Source organism: Callorhinchus milii, unplaced genomic scaffold (genome assembly GCF_018977255.1).
Source record: "Callorhinchus milii isolate IMCB2004 unplaced genomic scaffold, IMCB_Cmil_1.0 Scaffold8, whole genome shotgun sequence".
In the NCBI taxonomy this organism is placed as follows: Eukaryota; Metazoa; Chordata; class Chondrichthyes; order Chimaeriformes; family Callorhinchidae; genus Callorhinchus; species Callorhinchus milii.
In genome coordinates, this window is record NW_024704749.1 from 6,508,788 (window position 1) to 6,522,387 (window position 13,600).

At 41.2% G+C, this 13,600-nt stretch overlaps 2 protein-coding genes across 2 annotated transcripts in view; one reads left to right on the plus strand and one right to left on the minus strand.

Moving 5' to 3' along the window:
- Positions 1-7,306, minus strand: part of tpcn1 (two pore segment channel 1) — a 30,014-nt gene extending 22,708 nt beyond the window's left edge. The window contains exon 1 of the mRNA XM_042337763.1: positions 7,068-7,306. Coding sequence (XP_042193697.1) covers positions 7,068-7,188 — 121 coding nt within the window. The 5' untranslated portion in view covers positions 7,189-7,306. The remainder of the gene's footprint in view (positions 1-7,067) is intronic.
- Positions 7,307-7,766: 460 nt separating this feature from the next.
- On the plus strand, positions 7,767-11,630 carry iqcd (IQ motif containing D). Its single transcript, XM_007902357.2, has 5 exons — positions 7,767-7,956; positions 8,423-9,206; positions 9,922-10,155; positions 10,743-10,814; positions 11,313-11,630. The coding sequence occupies exons 2-5, from the start codon at positions 8,481-8,483 to the stop codon at positions 11,628-11,630; spliced, it is 1,350 nt and encodes a 449-aa protein (XP_007900548.1). The 5' UTR covers positions 7,767-7,956; positions 8,423-8,480.
- The last annotated feature ends 1,970 nt before the right edge of the window (positions 11,631-13,600 follow it).

Here is a 13,600-nt window from a genome sequence, read left to right on the forward strand (position 1 = left end):
CCAGCAAGTCTGTTTCAACAGTTTATTAGTTTGATTCGTGCATTTGCATTTTAAAAAATGCCAGTTCAGTAGGTAACCTAATCTGCATACGATCACAGAAATAACAATTAGTTTCCTCATCCTTATATTTTTAAATTTTCAATTAGGATTTCTGTTCTCTTATCTGATTTAGTCAGAAGGAACCCCATTGCACAGAATACAAATCACCGAACGACACATGCTTCAAAATCCTTTGAGTGATAACAATTTTTTTGAAAAGATTAATATGCAAATCTTTTCTTTCACACAACAATGAAAAACAGGATTGGATTTCTTCAAGTCAAAAGGCAGAAAATTAGATATGTACAAGACTCCAGAACCTTTCTCAATTCACAGTATTCCTTGGACTGTGTAAATCCATTCAACACTCCCTGACTAGTAATCCAAAGAAAACGAGCAAGATAAACCTACCCGTATTCTAACAAGAACAAAGATTAATCACATAATACATACCATTCATATCAAATTCAGGCGTGTATGAGGATTTTTCCAAAGGATAGGCATTAAATTCAGTAGAGCAGATATGAGTTACTCCCATTGTTGCAAGATATCAGAAGTGAAAATAAGTTGCCCTGTACTTTTTTTACATGAAGTATGCCAATTGAAATTATAACCCAACCCAAGTCATCTGATTCCGCAATGATCTTATTAGTCATGTGATCGTACCAGAAGCCTTTCCTTATTCACTGAGTCGTTTGCTAATTCATTTGCTTCAGTGAATCCGCCTTCAACCTGTTCAATGGTTAGAACAGCTCACATCCCCAGCTACACTCTAAGCAATGTAGCAATTTTGTTTAATCAAAAATGAAAAGATCAGGATAGTGCCCTGAATCGTACAGCTTGATTTGTACAGTACAGAGTGCATGCAGTGCTAGCGCAGTACAAATGACAGCATTCCTTGTACTTACAGACAGTATTCCTTGTATTCAAATGCACATGGCATTTTGAAGAATGGACCTTTTGCAATTAAATATCAAAATGATGTTTTTGTTCTTACTCATTAAAACTCAACCCATTTGTGTGCAAAGCACATAAAATGTACATTTGGGTTTATTCAGTACCAGAAGTTCAACTCTGAAATCTGCAGATGTTTCCCCAGTGCCATACAGTAATCATAACAAATGTGTATGGCAGACGGAGAAAGACTAAACACAATAAAAAATAATAATAATAAATTCAGTCTTAAAATTCCAAGGATAGTTGAAGATAAAAATAGCGGACTTGAAGTATTTGAGGTTTATGGAGTTCCGTAGTGTAGTGGTTAGTTTGATTGCCTTTTTTCCCCCAGTTTTTCCCAATATGAACACTCAGAAACAAGTAGTAATGCTGTACAGCACATCTACATTTACTAAAAGGGATTAGATTTTTGGTTTGCTAAAAGTAGTTTTGCCTGCCACATTGGCACCCCATTTTTAGCACTGATAAGTTGCAAATGTAAGGTGCAAATATAAGGTGCAAATTGTACTCTCAAGGAAACTTGAAAATTAATTTGTGTTATGTCAGTCATTTCCCCAAAGACCTAAAGAAGCAAAATGTTGTGCTTTTTCATAGACATGTACTGAGGCAGACTTTCAATTTCATCACTTACTCAAATTATTTCTAGTTCAGCAATTGAATGTTAGGACAAAATGTTCTACTGCAACTTCAGAGATGCACTGTGAAAACAACAAATAGAGCACTTTTCTTGATTGATATAGATATCTATCTATCACCTACCAATTGCTAAAAGAAACAACAATTTTGTTGGCGGTTTATAATGGAAAATATCATTATATGACATACTGATCTTAGTGATCACTGCATAATAAAATCACAGAATAAAAAGTCCAGAAACAATAAATACTTTAAACTACCCACATTCCCAACACCAGGGTAGCTGACACAGAACAGTGGTTAAGCATAATTATTTAAATTTCTGTCCTGATCAGATCATTCACTTCTTTTATACATAATCTATATCTTTTATACAATATCTATAATATACGTGGTTAAAAAAAAATACTTCCTCATGAAATTCCACACAAAACTGATTATGGTTCTTTGGCATCCAACTCTGTAATAGTTGTCCATGTAAAAGTATTTTATCTTTGTTTGAAGTGTGATGAGGACAATGAACAAACTAAAAGTTTGAACTGACTACCCACAAAAATACAGTCATCCAGCTGGCCAATTTTATTGCATTATGTGCTGGTATTGGGTGGGATACCTTCAAGGGTATGAACTCCACCCATTCTTCAGACATAATTGATTGGTGGACATTTTGCAAGACACTTGCTGAATGGGAGTCATCAATTTCAATCATATTTCCAACATGCCAATCAAAAGATATTGCATTTAGAAATTAATTTCACTGCCAAATGCCTAAAGATATCCTGAGAAAGGAAAACAGTCCAATAGTTTTCTTGAGACAATCATTATTGAGGTAATCACTGAACGATATGTGCTACCAGGTACACTGGTGTTTTTTGTTGATTTTACAGTGCTGGAAAAAGCACCCAACACACCTATTGACAGTGTATCTTATTTGCCAATAGGTTTTCACCTTGATGTACATTGAGTGACTTGAACACTGTACACGCATTTACTGAAAAACAAAAGTACAGAATACTTCAAATTTGATGTTTTGAAAACAACAACAAAATTACAATTATAGAGCGCCTTTCACGTCGGGAGGACGTCCCAAAGCACTGAACAGTCAGGTGTCGGGGCACGAGTATGGGGGAGAGGTGGTGTAGGAGTGAGGGAAGGCAGAGAGGTGGGAGGGCGACCAAAGGCACAATCGAAGAGAAGGGTCTCGAGACCGGGCTTGAAGGAGGCAAGAGAGGAAGCAAGGCAAAGTGACCGTGGGATGGAGTTCCAGAGTGTGGGGGCAGAGAGGCTGAAAACCCAGCCACCGATGGTAGGGCGGGAGACATAGAGCAGACCGGAGCCCACTAAATGGAGGGAGCGGGCAGGTTGGTAGGGAGTCAGTAGATCAGAGAGGTAGGAGGGGGCAAGGGCATGGATTGCCTTGAAACTCAGGACGAGGATCTTGAACTCGATCCTCTGGGGGATAGGGAGCCAGTGGAGCTGGGCGAGGGTGGGAGTGATGGGGTCGCGGAGCCTGGTGCGCGAGAGTACACGAGCTGCAGAGTTTTGGATGATCTGCATCTTGTGAGTGGAAGAGTTGGGAAGGTCGATGAGGAGGGAGTTTCCGTAATCGAGCCTTGATGTGAAAAGTTCAACCAAATAAAACAAGCATTGCTTAGTTAATCTGTCTTCTTTTATAAGGTACCCTCTTTCTAAACAAAAAGAATACATCATATTTCTTGATTCACTCTGCAATTCATAAAGGAAAACAAAAATAAGGATTCACATGTTTCAACAAGTAAAACCCACAAACCATTAAACAGATTATACTTTCAAGATAATGAACAATGCTGAAAGGAAAACAAGCCAAACAATTCTATTCTTACCAGTTATGTGAAGTTGCACCACCCAAGTACTCCTGACATTTAATATGGGGCACCAATATAAAGGCATATCACTCAAACAGGATGAAAAGGAAGATTTCTGAAGAAGTTCACTACAGGTAGCTAAAGGAGCAGCAAAGTTCAGAGCAGAACCACTGGAAAGGGCATTTAGCAAGTAAGTATATGCTGTAAACTTGGTACAGTAGAACCCTGTTATAACACAGTAGTGAGCGGTGGAGGGGGGGGGGGTGGTTATAAAACCCCAAACAGTTGCATAACAGGGTATGATTGTCAATCTGATGCTTCTGCATTCATTGTTCATGTGTGCAGAAAAAGCTGCGTGTTTCAAAATGCTGGCCAGCTTTTAGCGCACATGAAGTCAAAGTGACCAACTTTCAAGGTAATCAGTTTGCTACAACTCAACGGCTTAACAACGGCCATTTTTTGCTAGTGAAAAGCCAGTCAGCTGTCTTTCTGTGTGCATTTTGGGTTTTTTTTTAAAAAAAAGAAAACCCGGACTCAAACCTCATTATAAACGAACCCGGGATATAACCGGATTGTGCTGCAGTTCAAACATTAATTTTGTTAGGGTAATTGGATTGTGGTAATCTTTGTCACAGGTACACAAAGAGCACATTAAATTTATAAAAGAAACAAAATGAAAAGTACAGCAGAAATCTAAGAGTTACCAGTTTGGGACTGCTGGCCTATGCCTCCTGGTGGTAACTTCTAGTATGGACTGACACAGGCCTGAGAGCAGGTGATGTGATGAGCTACAATGTGATGGGGAGCAGGGAGAAAAGAGGAGAAAATAAAAAGATTTCATGCCCACATTAAAAATAAGGTAACCAAAGTTTTTCCTTCTAATTCTCAAACATTGTGATGTACATCAGGTCATCACCACATCTGTTCACTTATTAATTAAAATGTTGTTTGATTGAACCCTTCTGCAAACTCTGTTGTGTATGGCCTCCAAGTTTTCTCTTTTTTTAAAAAAGGCCTATTCAGCCAAAATTATGCAGGAAATGACATTGTGGTGTTTGGAGAAACATTATACAGTTCAATATGGCTTCCAGGACAATAATATGATTTACAATTATTTTTACTAAGGAAATCAAAGTTAAAGTTTTGGAGATACAGTAATATAAAGTTTTTTTGGGGGGTGATAATTTATTAGTTTTGAAGTTTGGTGAAACTTGGTTGCAAATTACTGCTCAAGGACACAGTGTTTATGGATACAATTACAGTGATACTTTCCAGTTTACTCGAACTGAAACATGTTCACAAACATATGATAGTTTTTTCCAGGTATTGAAACTTCAATTGTTTATTTTTCACATATAAAAAAAAGTGGAAGAATATCACATTGCAACCAATTCATAGCTTTGCCCGAAGAGTAAAAAAAAAAGTGCTAATCAAAATACAATTGTTTGAGCCAGTCGTGTATCTCTGCCAGATCTGCTATCGTTTAACACAAGTACTGTAACTGAATAAACTGACTGCTAGTGTGTATTCCATTCTACTTGGGAGTTTGACCCTGTTTCCTGAGCATTGCTGCCTCTGTAGCTGATCCAAATACAGAACAGATGGCATAATCAGATAAGTTCAGCAGGACAATCTACTAGTTTAAAGGATTTTTTTTTAAAAAAAGTGCTGTTTTATACAGCTTTCTTGAAGTTATTGTTTCTAAGTGTATATATTGTTTCTTATTAAGGTGAAAGATACCAGAGAAGTTCGAACATCATGTAGTTTGAACATCCAAATGCCGATGCTCAGGCATTACATGGCTAGACATAAGCATAAAACTTTCTTTCAATTTCCCAAACCAGCTGTCCTATGACCTCTTTGAAGTGGGATTGCTAACTTAGAGATGGGGGACCAGTTGAGTTAGGGTATTTAATCCTTCAAAAAAAAGTAATACAATTTATAGGTAGGCATAGTGGTAGTACCGGTGAAAGAAGTGTGCTAACCGACTGCACATCCAGATCTAAAGAATTTTTCAAACGATATTTCAAAGGAATTAAAATTCCCTAACTGGTCCCATTTCCTTTGCTCATCTAAGAGCCCAATAGAGAGGCAGACACAACAGCAACTCTATTTCATGGGTCACCGAATAACACCCTCTCTACAGAACAAAACAGTCCATGTTAAAGGCGTGCATTTGAAAAGAAAGTACAGTATTACACAGCTGCAATGGTCTCAGTCCACTCAAAATGGAAACGGCGCCAGAGGACAACAGCAGATGTGTGTTTTTTTACAAATGACTTTGTTTTGAAATTTATATTTCGCACATTGGTTCTGTCAAAAATGTAATGTTGTTAGTAATACGGTCAGAAATGAGGAGTAAACTGCAATACTGCTGTCACAAGTAAAATAATAGATGCTGCTGATCTCAAAGCTAGCGAGTGTGTAAAGACTGGCAACAAGCACTCTTAAGTACTGAGATGGCACATGAGGGTTGACAGATAAGCAGAGTAATAATAATAATAATCCTTGCATTTGATGTAGCGCTTTTCACGTCGGGAGGACGTTCCAAAGCGCTTCACAGAACACACTGTAAAGTGAATTGACTGTATATTTGTGGGCGAACGCGGCAGCCAATTGCGCGCAGCAGCGTCCCACAAACAGTCGTAGATTGAAAATGACCAATTTTATTATTGTTTTGGGTTTTTGGAGGGATTATCATTAGGGCTGTGTGTGGAGTAAGGAAACTTGCCCAAGGTTTCGCCCTCTGCCTGGAATTGAACTCGGGTCTCTGGCTCGCAAAGCGAGTGCTCTAACCACTGAGCTACAGGACTCCACCATCACCAGGTGTACCCGCCATCACCAACACCTACCCCTTTCCTAAAGTAAAGCAGAGGAGCATTTACCACTCCAAGTTCGCCCCACGCAAATCACTAATACGTGTGGACCCCCCCAAAAAAAAATACGGTTACAACGCTGACTCGATCGTAAAGGTTTCGCCCGGAAGAAGAAAAAAAACGCGTCCATCCCGTCCATTCGCTTTTACAGCGTGTTCTGCGAAGCGCTCTGAGACGCCTCAACGACGTGGTGAGGCGTTATACGAAAGGCGAGGGGGAGGGCGCGGGTGATCTGAACCACGTTCAGCGACGGCGGTGAGCGGAGCGAGTAGTTCTTTTGAAATATTTTATCTTTTTTTGGAAAAAGGAGAGAGGTAAAGTGGTCAGAGAGACATCAAGATGTTCTCGTTGTTGTCATCACTGCGCATACAAACCACACGCACAAACACACACACACTCACTCACTCACTCACTCACACAAAACACTTCCAGTGCTGATCTACGAGACGGGACGCAAATAAAACTGTGTAAAAAAAATAGGGGGCGGGGGGGGGAGGAGACCAGAAAAATACTCGAAAAGTACATTTAGTGCCCACAGGGCTCTCGAGGTGGCGGTAAACTTTAATCCATGAGGAGAAATAAACGCAGGGGACAAGGTTACAGGGAGAGAAACACACACACACACACACACGCAGATACACACACACACACACACGGAGGGAAAGTTCGGACCTGACACGAAAAGTAAAAGTGACACCTTGATTTTAACGCTTACTTTCGTTGGGGATTTCGGCTCTGTCCGGGTGGGCGCCGGTCCCTGTCCCCACCGCGTTGTTGTCTTCCGTCAGGATCAGGGGCACGTCGTCGTCGTCCTCGTCGTCCACGGGCAGCGCCATGACCGGCCGAACGAACACAGAGGGCTTCCTCAACACCCCTCCGCAAAGCCGACGACAAGCGACGCGCTGGACCCGCCCGCGCGCCCGCGCCTACCCACCACGCTACGCAACCTAACTTAACGTCCTGCACAGGCACAGCAGCCGAAGGAGGAGGCAGAGGGGAGGGGGTCGGGAAGTGGGGGGCGGAGAAGATCCTGCCCCACTCCTACCTATCGCGTCCGCTGATTGGCGAGGACTGACCGCCGTCGAGCGGGGCCTGGCAGGCTGATTGGCTGGGGTCGCGCGTCAATCTCGCTGAGCTGAGCGGCGCGTGGCGCGGGCGGGTGGAGAGGGGCAACCAGCACGTTTGGTTGAGCCGACAAACGTCGCCAGGCGTTTTTTTCCCCTTCTGTGGTGGTGGTGATTGTTATTCACGACGACGACGATGATGATGATGACGACGCGCGCGCGCGCGTGCGCTCGCGAGCGCGTTTTGAAAAAAAACCGTCGCCGGATGTGTGACAGGAGGAGGAGGGAAGGAGGGAGGTCACGTGGTCAGAGGGCGGCGTGATCGACGGTCTCCTAGCGACGCGGGACAACAGATGCTCACAAACACAAGGCCGCCCGGGGTGGGGGGGGTGGCCGTGAGGGGCGAGAAGCGGACTCAACGACGACAACTTTCCTCTCAAACCACCCGAGACTGCACGATGACCATATTTTGTTGTAACCCCCAATCCTGGGACACGCGTTGACCAGAACCGAACTCACCCAAATTCCTGATGCCGTCAGGTAAACAGGAGAAGTGTTTTTTTTATTGGGGGGGGAGAGTGGGAGGGGGGGGTGGAGTGGGGGCGAAATTAATGGGTGTGTTTCTCTGATGTATCTGTTGTTTTTTTTGAAAAAAAAAGTTTTTATGGTTCTTGCTCAATTTTTGTGGCTGAACGGAGTGACGAGACGGGGCAATATTTGCCTCCCCCCCCCCCTCCCCACCACCCCACCCTCCCCCCCCACCACCCACCAAGGCGACACCTCATCCCAGAGAATGTCTCCAGAAATAACGATAAGCCTCGTGCTTGATACCCCGCCGTATCACGTCGTCGAGACGTCTCAATGCGCCTCACGGAAAGCACCGTGATTTTTTTGTTTGAAATCGGGCAAAAAAGGTTCAAACGCACTACCTCATCGGGCTCGACAATTTTTGCGAGGTTTACTGCTGCGGCAAACGCCGAGTAAAGTATTGTCTTATGTTGCACAGGGACAATCAGTTGAAACTTTCAAGGTCTCATGCGAACAGTCCGCTGGAGGAGGGAACAATGGCAAATAAAGTCTTGATCTCCATCATGCCAACGCCAGACAATAATGTGACCAAAGCTGTACCACGTTCTGCGCGAAAACAGGTCAAAATAGACGCACTTAAGATCCTAGATCCAGCTAGAACCAAACTCACGTCAATTGAAGCAGAGAGAATCATCTCCGTGCTTGAAAATACCATCAAGAAGATAGAAAGGGTTGGCCTGTTCTCATACCTGGCTGAAAATCTCGACCGATACAGCGTTGCCTTTGGCGTAGAGTTGATGTGTGCCATGAAGGAGTACCAAAAAATAGAGAAATACCTGCAGGTTGTGGTGAACAGTAAGTACGAGGAACCCGAAGAAAGTAAACCCTCTCGGAGCCAAAAATTAAAGGCTAAAGCCAAAGAGGAGAGAATGAAACAGGAACGGGTGCACAACATTCAAATCCTGGAGCAGGCGCTCAAAAACTCGGTCAAAGACATCCTGCGGCTCTTTCAGGGGAATCCTGTAGGGTGTCACGCTATTAAACTAGAATATAGAGCGGAGCATCAGACCTGCAAAGAGCTCATTCAGGGGCTGGAAGAACTCAGAGAGTTCACATTCGAGCGACTTCTTGTAACCTCTACAGAGGAGAGAGAAAAGATGAAATATGTGCAAGACGTCATATTTCGAGACAAGAAAAATGAGGAGGTTATTGCTGCTTTGGAGGCAGAACTCGAAAAGGCCTACCAAGATAAGGAAAATGAGGTATACATGAATGGTAGTATTCAGTGCATATGTTCCATCTGTCCAGAAATATTATGTTAGAACAGTGTTTAAATATCTCACATATACTCTCAGAGCCTAACATCATACATGCTCAAGCCTGATTGCACTTTCACCAGGAGAGCTTTCAGCCACTACATCCCAAAGCTTTGGAGCGATCTCTCCAATCCCTCCACCTTGCCCCCTCCTTCCCCACTTTTAGATCACAATTGAAGATCTTCTCCTCTTCTCCTTCAACCGTGCTTACGGTCACCTCCTCCCTCCCCCCGCTCAGCATCAGGCTCCGCCACAGTTAAGTGCTCTGAGACGCTGCTCTGCGTGAAGGATGCTATATAAATGCACTCTGCTGCATTTCTATAGCCTGCGCAATTTGGTGTAGAAGCATTTCTGTGGTTATAATAATAATAATCCTTGCATTTGATATAGCCTTTTCATGTCTTCTAGACATCTCAAAGAGCTTCACAGAACACGCTGCAAAGTAAACCGACCCTATATTTGTGGGCGAAAAGCGGCTGCCAATCGCATACAGCAGTGTCCCACAAACATTTCTGGATTGAGCGACCAAATCATTTTTTTTTGAAGGATTATTATCTCATATATATATATACACATATATATACATATATATATACATATATATCAAAAGTATATTGGGAGCACCTTTGATTGAGTATATATTTTCAATCTCCTTTGCCAGGTTTTGAAAAAAAACGATATCATCCGAAAGCTCAAAACCAATCTGCACCAACTCGAGTTGTTTTCGGAAGATTACATCCGTCAAACTAAACTGGAGGCAGAGAAACAGCAACAGGCAGACATGAAGGCTTCAGAGCTGAAAGTCACTAAATTACAGGAAATGATAACCGATCGCAGAGCTAACTTGACCAACATGATAACAGAGCACCGTGACGCTGAACTGGCTTTAAGAAAGGTAAGGTGGGAAACCCTAGGTACTGCTACAACTGAATTTACCACTCATTTTCATTTAGATAATACAATTGTGTTTCTTGAGGGGGGAATGCACACTGAAAAGGCAAAGCTAGCAGAAACCAAATATTCCATTATCCAATGTGTAACTGTGGAAAAATCCACAGTGCATCCACCCTGGCAAAACTCCTAAATGTTGAAGCCTTTCCCACAAAGTTACTTCCACCATGTCACATGCCATTTAAACTTAGACATTCTGTATATAGTATTACACCCCAAAGCTTTGAAACTCTCCCTCAATCCCTCTGCTTTGCCCCCCAATTCCCCTCTTTTAGATCTCAACTGAAGACATTCCTCTTCGACCATACTTACTGTCACCTCCTCCCTCCACCTGGCTCAGCGACAAGCTCTGCCAATATGAAGCTCTCCCACGCGAAGGGGGCTATATAAATACAAGTTGTTGTTGTTGTATTGTCCTTACTTCATCACTGGGTCAAAAATCCTGGAATTTCCTACTTTAACAGTTTTTAATCTGAATTAATATTTTTAATAACCAAATTGAACACACCAACTTTTATGGATTTTTTTCAGAGAAAGTATAAAGTTGAAACTGAGGTTGAAAACTGGATTCTGAAGTATGATGCTGATATGGGAGAAAAGCAGGTACAGTACAAAGCGTAGTTACATAGGTACAGATGCTACATAAAATGCAAGAGTAATATAATTTATTATATGTAAAGAAATACTAGAATCTCTAGTCAGCTTTATATAAAGTGACAATAGTTATTGTAGTAAAGTGGTTAGACACTCACCTCGCTAGGAACCGGGCAGGGTGAAACCTTACGCAAGTTTCCTTAATCCACACAGCTCTGTTTACCTAGTAATAAGTAGGAACCCAGTTACTAGTTGATAGGTGGATCACTTTATGGGGATAATAATCCCCTCAAAAAATAAATTGTTTGTTCAATCCACAACTGTTTGTGGGACACTGCTGTGCGCAATTGGCTGCCACGTTTTGCCCACAAAATACAGTCAATTCACTTTCTGTGAAGCGCTTTGAGATGTCTCAACGTCATGATAAGGCGCTATATCAAATTATTATTTGAAAGGGTTATTATTGTTACTGATTATTGTCTACTGAAATGAATTGAAAATATGCAGGAGGAGTTTGAAGAGCTCGAAAAAGTGCACAAAGTAGAAAACAGTCAGCTCACGGAGCTGGAAGGAAAGCTCCACATGCTGGAGGATGAATACAAGCAGATTATGGACGAAAAGGAGGTTAAGGAGTTGGAAAGAAAGGCCAAGGAGGAAGAGCTGTTAAAGACGACCAAAGCAGTCGTCACCATCCAGGCTTTCTGGAAGGGTTACAAAGTGCGGCAGCTGGTGAAAACCCTGAGAAAGAAAAAGAAGAAGAAGAAAGGAAAGAAGAGAAGGGGAAAAGCAAAAGCAGGCCGGAAAGGGAAAGGGAAAAAGAAGTGAGGAAAAGGAAAAATGGCAAAGAGAAACTAAAAGATAAAAGAAAAGGAAAACCATGTGTACTATTTTTAATCTTTAAAGTTTGTGCCGATAGAGTGTTCACATTTGCATTTGTTTTAAGTAAATATTAATGTGGTTAAAATCTGAAAAAAATGCAATTATAGTACACTTGAGGTGTAACAAACACACTTCAGTGTTGTACCATATGCACCCAAATTTTTAACTAGTTATTTTTGAAAGGTTGAATTTGGAATGAGGTGCTGTTACAAAGCAGAGAAAATAATTACCTACAAAATGACATGCTTCATTGATGTTTAGTTTAATAAAAATGTCCATTCATTCATCCAATCACTAAAATAAACAGTATTTTACTTGGCACATCTTGGAATATCTCACTGATTACATTAAACCCTGTGAAGCACTTTGAGACGATTCAACAATGCGTTACGGTGCTATATTGAATCCAAGGCTTATTGTTTATTGTAATATATATTTTCGCTCAAAGATAGATAAGATTTCACACATCTGATTACACAATTGCACAAAATATTGCTATTTTCAAAGATTAATACAAATGAAACATACAAGAACAAGCCCAAATTAAGTTGAATGAAAATGAAATCACACTCCTTATCTTTATCCCAATAAGGTGCGTAAACCCTCAACAGGACCAATTAAACTGGTCATATCTGTTTTGTTCGGTTCATGAATTGTGACTTGTGTGAAATATTTCCATCCGAAATATTTAAGTGTTTTGGAATCTGATTTGACGATCCATCATATATGCATTTCGGCCATAAAATACACAGTCAATCCACTTTACAATATATCCTGTGAAGCGCTTTGAAAAGTCTCAACAACGTGATAAGAAGTTACATCAAATATAAGGATTATTATTATAATAAAGTTTTTTTATTAAATGAACTTCCTTTGGGCTGATATTGACAATACCGCAAGTGGCATTTTGGAAATTAGATTCAGTAGACAGAGATTGCTAAGTAGTTGAGAGGACTTTGTTCAAATAAAATTCAACTCAGGATATTGATGCTTGCCCTTCAATGCTGTGTGCCATATCCATTTACCAAGATTCAGCCACCAATGGTTGACTTTTATAATGGCTTTTGTACATAGTAACCCCCGATAATCACGGGTGGCATACTGATCATGTTGCAAATGGGAGTCCAAACTAACATGCTTATCCTACATGTTCTAAAATGCTCCTCAAGGTCGCCCTACTTTTGCTTTACAATTTCCTGCAGAGGAGCCACTCGCTGTTGGTGTACAGAACTTGCATTAGACAAATGGATTGGAATCCTATAGTGTATTAGTTAGAGCGCTCACTTCACAAGCGAGAAGATCCCCCGTGTTCGATTCCCAGGCAGGGTGAAACCTTAGGCAACTTTCCTTACTCCACATGCCTTTGTTTACCTAGCAATAAGTAGAAACCTGGTCATTAATCGATTGGGAGAATGCTTTCCAGGGGTAATAATCCCTTCAAAAATAATTAGGTCACTCATTCCACGAATGTTTGTGGGAAACTGCTGTGTGCAATTGGCTGCTGCGTTTCACCCAAAAAATATACAGCCAATTCACTTTACGGTAATTTCTGTGAAATGCTTTGAGATATCTTGACGACATGATAAGGCACTATATCAAATGCAAGGATTGTTATATTATTAAATGCAAAAAGAGCTTATGCCAAATGCTAATTATCCACTGGAATATATGCTTTTGTGAAGGCTACTTAGCTTTTCATTGGCCTGTTCGTGTTTAATATTTCAATAGCGGTCTGTGTTATTTAAATATAAAAGCATAGGAAAAAAAACAATTTAAATGTAGGTAATGTTGTGGCATAAGGCAAACCATTAGGTTACTCTATTAACGATCCTGTGATGCTATCTGAAAAGAGAAAGAGAATTTCTCCCAGTGTCCCAGTAAAGGATCTTCAAATAAATGCTGTTATTCACTTTATA

What these genes read in the sequence shown, in the direction of transcription:
- iqcd (XM_007902357.2), top strand. Translation starts at nt 8,481, where the DNA reads ATGGCAAATAAAGTCTTGATCTCCATCATGCCAACGCCAGACAATAAT. An exon ending in ACCAAGATAAGGAAAATGAG is followed by an intron (nt 9,207 to 9,921) that starts GTATACATGAAT and finishes CTCCTTTGCCAG; the next exon opens with GTTTTGAAAAAAAACGATAT. An exon ending in CTGAACTGGCTTTAAGAAAG is followed by an intron (nt 10,156 to 10,742) that starts GTAAGGTGGGAA and finishes GATTTTTTTCAG; the next exon opens with AGAAAGTATAAAGTTGAAAC.